This window comes from Lethenteron reissneri, chromosome 26 (genome assembly GCF_015708825.2).
Source record: "Lethenteron reissneri isolate LAM-NWPU_2019-01 chromosome 26, ASM1570882v1, whole genome shotgun sequence".
NCBI classification, from domain to species: Eukaryota; Metazoa; Chordata; class Hyperoartia; order Petromyzontiformes; family Petromyzontidae; genus Lethenteron; species Lethenteron reissneri.
In genome coordinates this window covers 14014082-14023900 of record NC_083804.1, presented here as the reverse complement: position 1 = coordinate 14023900, position 9819 = coordinate 14014082, and the positions used below count along the sequence as shown (strand labels likewise).

At 53.0% G+C, this 9819-nt stretch overlaps 1 protein-coding gene across 1 annotated transcript in view; it reads right to left on the bottom strand.

Annotated features, from left to right (window-relative positions):
- Positions 1-4010: 4010 nt before the first annotated feature.
- SGSM3 (small G protein signaling modulator 3) overlaps positions 4011-9819 on the bottom strand; it is a 32747-nt gene continuing 26938 nt past the window's right edge. The window contains exon 23 of the mRNA XM_061560774.1: positions 4011-8231. Coding sequence (XP_061416758.1) covers positions 8148-8231 — 84 coding nt within the window. The 3' untranslated portion in view covers positions 4011-8147. The remainder of the gene's footprint in view (positions 8232-9819) is intronic.

Sequence of the window (9819 nt, the reverse complement as noted above, 5' to 3'; positions counted from 1 at the left end):
GGTGGGGACACTGAGATGGGGCGGGGCCACGGGTGGCCGGGGCGGGGTTACGCGGGTGGAGGGCGGGGCCACCGGGCATCCACTTTTAAATCCTTTATATTAAGTTCGCTTGCTTGCTTGCTTGCTTGCTTACGACCGTGCAAATCTTTCGGTCGTTTTTTAACCCACTTCCCGTGATCCAATCGAGCTGACATTTTCCACACAGACTCGTTGTGCGAGACAATTAATGTTCGTGGATAATTTTTTCCAAAATTTTACACTGTTTAGGGAAAACAAATTAAATATTTAATTACCAATTGCTTAATACTGGCAGACAATCATCTGACCCATAGGTGGCAGCCATCTCAAGCCAGAGGACGAGAGGACTCTAGCCGCCACGCATATAAAGGATTTATAGTGAAAAACTTTGTTTTTACGGGTTATACTTATTTGCCATTTCATTTTATTATAGCCATTCAATTGTTCGTTCCTACAAGCCCACCCCGCAGGGTCCTGTTTATTACCGCCATGGGAGTTGAACCAACTTTCGGAGGACACCACCAGAAGGCGTTTTGATGCCTCGTCGAGAGAGTTTGCCGACGAATCAGAAGCTTCAAGCCGAGCTTCGCCTCGTCCCGCTCTTTCGGACTGCGCTTGCTGCTCGTGCTTACGAGAGGGGGCAGCAGCTGCACGGTGTTTGGGACGTGCGCGTCTCAGACACCGTGAAGAGTCGGGTTACCGAGCGAGATTTGAAGTTTTCGTGACTGCACGGATCCATACTCTTTGGTTCTTTCGGTAAAGTCACGTAGGTAGAAAATAAATAAGTTTTATTATTATTTACCTACGTCACACATTCACTTTAAGATGTTTTCTTGTTTTTGTTTTTTTGTTTGTTGCGGTTGCACCCGATTCAAGAGCCGAATGGCTCACAGGGCTATACCTAATAAATGAACTTGAACGTGACCGTGTGTGTAGTCGCGTAGTGGCTGGATTATAATTTTTTTTTTTACTTGGGCTTAATATGTCTATAGAGGGGGTAGGGGGGGTGAGAGGCCCGGGGCAAATCCCACCGTGTGACACCGAGATGTAGAAGCACCTTCGATTCGCACGTTTGGCTACGAAAGAATGTCAACGCAGGGACGCAGCGGGGGTTCGCCACAGGTGATGTTGGCGAGGCGACACGAGTTCGATTCCCGGCTCACGGCAAACCAACACCGGTCATAGCGATTATCTGAAACGGTCCTGGGCCTCCCCTAGGTCGACTCGGCCTCAAACGAGTAACTGGCGCGGTGTGTAAACATCGCCACTAAGGGGAGACAAAGGCGGCCGGGCGTGGTGTTCGCCACCCACCCCCCTCTCGTGTGCCATTCCGGCCTTCATAGGTGCTCGCCAACAGCACTTGCCTCCAAGTCTATTAAGACTATACGGGGGTGTTTGGGGTGGTGGGGGGAGTGAGTGAGGAGCTGGTAAACTGGTAGGCACGATGCGACTGGTAGCGAGTAAACTAAATTCAACGTTTTATTTGACCAGGTGAAAGGTCCACTGAGCGATGGAGCTCTTTTTTCAGAAGCCACCCTGGCCACAAACGAGAGCTCGAGGAAGTTGTTTATCACGTGGAAATGTATGGCAGTAGCCAGATGCTCTGAACGCGTGATATGTTGATTCTAAATGTGGGAGGGGAGAACCCGGAGAAAAATCCACGCGATCACGGAGGGAGACGCAAACTCCAAATATACAGCAGGCGTCACCGGGTCGTGATGGAACAGCACGACCTCCTGTACCCCAGGCGAGAGTGTGGTGAACATCTCACCACCCTTAGCTCAGCAGATGTGCAAAACAAATATTTCTCACGGAAACAACAACACAAATCTTGCACGTGCTCGCGCGCGCACACAAAGGTGAAAGTAGTTCACTTCTCGCCACCCTCGTGCTCCGCACCCCCCCCCCCCAAAGGGCGGGGCCCAGGGCGGTCACCCAGATTCCGCCGTTCGCGACCCCTCGCGTTCCGTAGTTACCGCCACCTGCCAACCTCGGTGTTGTGGTGTCGGAGGCTCCTCGATCCATAGGGGGGGGGCTCCCTCCCCACACCCCCCCCTCCTGCTCCCCCCCTCCGGCTCACCCCCCCCCCCTCTGCCCCCCCCCCTGGCCCCCACATCCGGCTCCCCCCTCCGCCTCCCCCGATCCATCCACGTGTTCACGCTCGCCGTGCGCGTGTCAAACCGTTCACTAGCTCCGTAAATCATTAACAACACAAATGTTGACAGCTGTAACAAACCACCTTCGAAACGAATGCCCGTGCGTCGTATTGTTATTATTGAGATGAGTTAGAAATCTTAAGAACGCACGGCCGCCGAATCAATTATATTAATTATATTAATTAATGAGTGAAATTACTCCCCCTCCTCCCCCCCTCCCAGCTAAAGCAGATACCAAGTGCATCATCATCACCTCATCATCATCACCTCATCATCATCATCACCACCAACACCACCACCACCCCTCTTCTCTCCGTCGCCACAAAGGTCCATTTGCACCTCTCATTTGGTTGGCTACGTTACGGTGCGAAAGAAGTTCTCTCCCCGTACGCACAAACATAACGGAGACACATCACTCCTCCAAGTCTGCACGCGAACCCCCCTCGCGGCCACGACGAAGCGCCAATCGCGAACATCGTAAGGCCGTGCCGAGGGGAGACGGCGAATCGGGGCGAACGCCCAGGGCCCCGCAATTGGGGGGGGGGGGTCGCCCCGCGCTTTGACGTCATGGCGTGTAAGCTGAAACAACTCAGTGGGGTTTAAACTTGTAAAACAATAACAATCGTTTACTTGTACTTACAGTGATGTGCTTACTTTGTCTAAGCTACGCACTCCGATCGCGGCGTTTGTTGTATTGTTTGTTGTTGTAACTTCATGGCCCGGGCCCCCGGCTGGACATCTGTGACAAAACAGCTTCATAGCTCATCGGATTCCTCCAGGATAGGTCAAGATTATGATTTTGCCGCCCCCCACCCCCCTATAGAGGGCGCTGGTTACCATCAATTGGCTCGAATCGCCAACGGTGTTCGCTATTTTATTTGTCTTCATTACGCTGCTGTCCCGGCTGTGAGACGGCTCCGTCAAGTAAGATGCACCCCGCAAGCGCTCGGGGGCTCACCTTGTGTTCAACCCAGACCCATCAGGGGAAGCGCGGAGTGTAATATAATATGGAAACTCACCAAGTAGCCGGTACACAATCGGGACGCTGGGACAAAATAAAGTCGCTGCTCACTATCCGGAGAATGCGGTAAAATAAGAACAGTATGAGGGTGTCATCATTGTCATCATCATTATTATAGGAACCACCAGTTGCTATGACTCTTCGTTTCTTTCGGTAAAGTCACGTAGAAATCAAATAAATAAAATATTAGAGTACGACGTTTCGATTGCAACACAATCAAAATCAAGTTGTTATGACATTGACACGAACGAGTTTTGTCCCTGGGTAGTGTTATTTCCTAATTGCTTATGCTTAAAAAGTACAGAAAATGGCTTTTATTCCTCACAAACTTTGCTTTTGTGACCAGGACAGAGACATTTTTAAATGTACCTATTTTCAATGAGAAAACGTGTGCATGTGTGTCATTCCTTCACATAAAGTCCTGGTCACAAGTGCAAAGTTTGTGAGGATTTATAGCCATTTTCTATACTTTTTAGGCATGCGCAATTTAAAAATAACAGGAACAAAAATCGTGCTACATAGTGTCTAATTAATCGCTGCCCATGATCACCACGCTCCGTCGTTATCCGTGTGCAGCGCTCCTTCCCTTCTGACATTCGGAAGCCACCGGAGGCGATGCACTTTGAAATCTTCCAGATTGAAAACTCACTTTCTTTAGGTCCTCGTTTTTGCCTGTCGCTTGTCGTCCTGAACCTCCGATTAGGGCGGCTGGCTACGCGCGAACGAGCAGCATGCATACTCGCGCGCGCGCACACACTCACTCCTTCTCACTCGCACAGCATCGCCACACAACGAAAACGGACGTCGACCCAACATTTGCATTTGCAACATCATTGCCGCGGAAAGTCCACTCCGCTTTTTAACTTAAACCACCGGGACCATTGCACAACCGTCACCACCGTCACCACTGTCACCACCACCACGGATCCAACTTACGACTGTAAACCAAAGCCTGCCACGTGCAGCAACCGGATTTCACGTCCGCTGTTTGCGCGGCGTTTTCCCAGCTTCCATACAAAATAAACAACAACAACAACAACCACCGTCGTCGAACTCGGGGTCGCCCTAGCAGTGGCGACTTGTCGCTGGCCATCGAAACGAGACGATCACCCGCGTCACGCTTCCAGACGCGTTTCTGCAGCCCTCTGGGATGCCCTTTCGACACTGGGAAGCCGCTGCGCACGTCTAAATTCATCATCTCGAGTGAAAACGAATTCCTCTCCAACTGATTTGTGCGTTAAGTTTGCCATTCCTCCGCACCTCCGATTAGCGCGGTTGGCTACGTACAGCGCGAAGGAAGTTCAACGTGCGGTACATAATCAATCAGCCGCGGTCAATGCACTGCTGGATGAAAGCCAGCATCTGCCCATCGAGTGCCTCCGCGTGGCCCGAGTGAGCGAGCGAGAGAGAGAGAGCCAGCCAGCTGACATCGATTTACTTTTCTCGAGCGAGTGAGCGAGAGCCTCGGTCGCGTCGCCAATGTCACCGCCACAGATCGGAGACCCGCGGAGTTGGCGTGCGCGAGGGCGCGGGGGAGGCAGCGAGAGCTCCTTGCAAGAACGTCAACGAGTGCCGCAGAGAAACCAACACTGGCTCCCTCGACGCCGCCATCGGGGTCGACGAAGGTGCAGGCAGCGCCATCACCCCGGCACTTTCTCTCTCCCCACTCACCCCGCCCGCCGCCGAACTCGCTTCCTCCACCTCGGCACACTCAGGGCGGGTGGGCGACCTGCCGCGTCAGAGCTGCGCCACGTGGCTCTTCAAGGACTGCAGTGCGGCTCTTGAAATTCGGACGAAAAAAATGTCTCGTTATTTTTTTGGTTGCCAAGCCCTGGCCATGGACGTCCAGTTTACCATGGGAGTCCCCAGGTCACCATGGGAGTCCAGTTTACGAAACTCCAGTTCACCATGGAAGTCCCCAGTTTACCATGGGAGTCCAATTCACCATGGAAATCCCCATTTTACCATGGTAGTCTAGTTTACCACAAGACTCCAGTTTACCATGGGAGTCTCCAGTTTACCACGAGACTCCAGTTCACCATGGGAGTCCCCAGTTCACCATGGAAGTCTCCAGTTTACCATGGAAGTCTCCAGTTTACCATGGGAGTCCAGTTCACCATGGAAGTCTCCAGGTCACCATGGGAGTCCCCAGTTCAACATGGGAGTCCCCAGTTCACCATGGAAGTCCCCAGTTTACCATGGAAGTCCCCAGTTCACCATGGAAGTCCCCAGTTCACCATGGGCAGGGGCGGGCAACCTGCGGCTCTGGAGCTGCATGTGGCTCATGAAGGAACCGCTTCGTGATGTTATTGATTAAGGAGCACGTGCATTGCCGCCCTTGAAATATTTTGTTTACCGAATAGAAAAAAATGGCTCCTCGTGTTGTAGTGCTCGCCGACCCCCCCCCCCCCTGGTCTAACCCAACTAATTATCCCACCCCCCTCGACTTCCTCGTCTAACACCCAACTACTTCACCGGAAGGTGAATCCATCCCTCGGCGACTCCGCTCCTTGTGCCCCTTCACTCTGTTCGGCACTGCTACCGCTTCTGCTTTGCATCATAACTTAATCGGCCCCCAAGGAGGAGGAGGGGGAGGGGGGGGGCATTGCTTTGCAACCGTCACCAAAAATAAACCCGAATCCCTTTGCCAACGCCACATGTAGCCGTAGCCAAGCGCAACGCACAAAACGCAAAATCCGAAAACCAAAAAAACACATACAAAATTCTTTAAACAACTAAAGTGTCAACGTAAGCGCTACGATATATTTTATACATTACATCCAGTTTCTCTCTGTCACCCTACTTTCAAAAATCCACATTTCCCCATTCAGAAAAACTCACTGCCCCCCACCCCACCTCCTCGCCAGGTGGAGGGTGAGGGGGGAGATCAGAATCCATTCCAGCTTTTTGGGATCTCCGGTCTCTCCGGCAGCTCCGTGTGCCATCGTCAAGCCGAGTGGAGCACCAGGATTTGACCGGCACACGAGCAGCACCCTGTTAGCTTCAGATCCTGACCAGGGAGGGATTCCACCGTGGATGCCAACCTCGACTATCCCGTGGCTGAAGTGGCCCAAGTGCTCTCTGGGAGGGAAAGAAAAAAAAATAGGATCGGACCGCGCGGGAACACGGAATTCACATAAATCCTCTCGCCCAGTGAACTTACGCTCTCACTGAATATTTTCGTTTAGGTGGTCGGCAGAACTGGGAGTAGGTAGCACGTGAGCAGCAGCAGCAGCAGCCGCAGCCAAAGAGGGACGCTGGGATGCCGTGTGCCGTGCGAGGAAGTATTTTCCGGGCCCGCCTAGTCGTAGAAGACGCGGTGCCCCCGAGGGTTAATCCTGGGATGGAGCCATCTGGATCCGGGCGACGCGACCGTCCGTCCTACGCCGAGGTTTTAACGCCGTCAAACCCCCGCTTCTCATTTCGTAATACTGAACCGCGGGCGTTGGTGCGCGCGTCGCCGTAACGCACCGCGCGTTACTCTCCGCACGCACGTGCGCGCACGGCACTTGCGAAGCGTCGCAATGTTCATTCTGGAGCGGAGATTTGCGTCGCGAAGGTCACTGGCCAAGTGTCTCCACCATCATCTTTGAGTCGTCATATTTACGATCATCACCATCATCATCATGTCCTTCTTCATCAGCCTTGTTCCCATCGTCATTACAAGTCATGGTTTTCACGATTATCACCGTCATCTTCATGACCATCATCATTGTCGTCGTCGTCATCACCACCGCTACCACCACCACCACCACGCTCTTCTGTGGGATGATGCCCCATGTAGAATAGGGAGGTCAATAGCCGGTTGCTGCTACCCCCGCCGCTGTGGCTGCTATTGTTGTGTTGCTGAAATTACGGTTCTGCCGGTCACCGCCATAGTATTGTGGAATTTTCCACCAGGGGGCTCAGGACAAGTGCGTGCGAGCGAGAGAGGCGGTGGAATACGTTTGTGAGCATCGTCCGTGCGCAGCGTTTGCGATGATTATGATGCGGTAGCGGCGGCGAATTATCCGCAGACTCCTCGCAGAGTTTCGTTTCCTCTCTGGCGTGCCCCCTCGTCCCCCAGGCCAGGCCGTGCAGGGAGGAGGCAGCTCGGGCGGGGGGGGGGTGCAGCGCTTGCAGGCAGCAGTACACAAAGTAGGCCGTAGGTCGCCGGCCGAATCGTAAAGCAAGGCGTTTTTTGGCTTGTTTCTGTTTTACCAGGTCGCTCTTTTTCAGAAGCAACCTGGCTATCACAAATGATAGCTCGACGGAGTGGCTTATCACGTGCAAATATATCACGGCCAAATACTGTGAGCACGCGAGGCCGATTCTCAATGCGGAGGGAAAAGCCGGAGAACCCCGGAGAAAAAAGCCCACGCGACCGCGGGGAGAGGGAGACACCGCAAAGTCCAAATATACAGCAGCAAAAGCAGGCGTCAGGGTCGGGATCGAACCCGCGACCTCCTGCATACCAGGCGAGGTAGTCAACATCTCGCCATCGCTCCCCCCTACAAGCGCGCCCCCCGTTTACTCAATACTGTACAGCAATTGGTCGATCATCCCGATGTGGCCGGAAACCCCCCTGAGTCACGAGACTCAGCGGGGCTCTCCCGTACGAATAAAGAAAGGGCTTTTGCGATTTTTTTATTTATAAATTATTATTATTATTAAGGCTGTACAATCAAGAATCGGCTGCGTTTTAGGGTTAAGGTAGCGCGAGGGTTGATTTTGAGAGCGAGGGGGTGGCGGCAGCTGCTAAGGATGATGGGAAATTGAGACTGTTGGGCGGCGAGGAGAGGGGCAGCACAAGCCGGGGGAGGCACACACACAGAAAGCTGCGGACTAAGCTGTGGGTTGGGTTCACTTGTTTTGTGGGGCGCGGGCGGGGGGGGGGGGGGTGGCGGCAGTTGAGAGGTTAAAGGTGAGGGGTCGAGACGACGTGAGAGTGCCCCCCCCCCTCCCCCCAACTCCTAGCCGTCGATGTCCCAGCTGAAGAGGTGGTGCTTGACGAGCATGTCCTGGATGCCCTCCTTGAGCGGACGAGTGTCCTTGTCCTGGAACGCAGACGGACGGACGGACAGACGGAGAGTTAACGTACGAACAGCACGAGGAGCCGCCGCTGCCGCCGTTGTCCACTCCGTCTCCCATGGAGACGCCCTCACCGTGGCGCGAGAGTCCGCGCAACGTGGGCGGGCGGTCGACGTTCATCGCCGCGTGTTGCCGGTTTTTTTGTTGAGGTGAAGGCCATGGTCATGATCTGAAGATTGTTGTCGTTGTCGAGTAAGACCTCCACCACCCGATGCGGCCGGACTAATTAAACCGTCGCGTGGTGTGCGTGCGTTCAACTGCTTTTTGTGTTAAGTTTGTTGTCCTTCCCGTACACCTCCGATTATCACGGTTGGCTGTGTATGGCATGAAAGAAGCTCAACATTTTTCATACAAATACGTTTAACAACGCGCCGATTGTTACCGTTTCAGTGCCGATTGTTACCGATTCCCACAACTGAATTCATCTCGAATGTATAACGCGTCGTTTCAATCGATAGCTACGCCAATTATCTTCCTTCCGCAGGCAACGAAACCAGGAAGCTGGAATTCAACATTCAATATTTAACATTATTAATCAATTTCATGAAGCGCTAACTGGCTGTGACTTGAGCTGTTAGCGAACTCTATTAATTATGAGGCACTCATTTCCCCCCGGTATTAAAGCAAAAATTGGAGGCGCGTCTTACGATGCGCGTGTATGTCTGTGTGTGTCTGTGTGTGTGTGTCTGTGTGTGTGTGCCTGTGTGTGTGTGCCTGTGTGTGTGTGTCTGTGTGTCTGTGTGTGTGTGTCTGTGTGTGTGTGTCTGTGTCTGTGTGTCTGTGTGTGTGTGTCTGTGTGTGTGTGTCTGTGTGTGTGTGTCTGTGTGCCTGTGTGTGTGTGTCTGTGTGTCTGTGTGTGTGTGCCTGTGTGTGTGTGCCTGTGTGTGTGTGTCTGTGTGTCTGTGTGTGTGTGCCTGTGTGTGTGTGCCTGTGTGTGTGTGTCTGTGTGTCTGTGTGTGTGTGTCTGTGTGTGTGTGCCTGTGTGTGTGTGCCTGTGTGTGTGTGCCTGTGTGTGTGTGTGTCTGTGTGTGTGTGTCTGTGTGTGTGTGCCTGTGTGTGTGTGCCTGTGTGTGTGTGCCTGTGTGTGTGTGTCTGTGTGTCTGTGTGTGTGTGTCTGTGTGTGTGTGTCTGTGTGTGTGTCTGTGTGTGTTAGGGAGCGGTAGTGTCGTGGTTCTGACGCTGGTCACATGCACACTCACGTCGAGTTCGATTCCCGCTCACGGCCAACCCCAGTGATGATTCATGTGAACCGGTCCTGGGCCTCCCCTAGGTCGACTCAGCCTCAAATTAGTACCTGGTGTAATGTGTAAACATCGCCACTAGGGAGACAAAGGCGGCCGGGAGTGGTGTTGGCCACCCACACCCTCGTGTGCTGTGCTGGCCTTCACTAACAGCACTTTCCCCAACAGTCTGTTAAGGCTATATAGGGGATCTTTGTCTTTTGAATGTTCATGCACAGTGTTAATGTGACCAGATCTGTTTCACGTTATTGCACCAGGTGCACGTTTGAGGTGCATCTTACTTCACGGAGCATCTTATAATCGGGATAATATG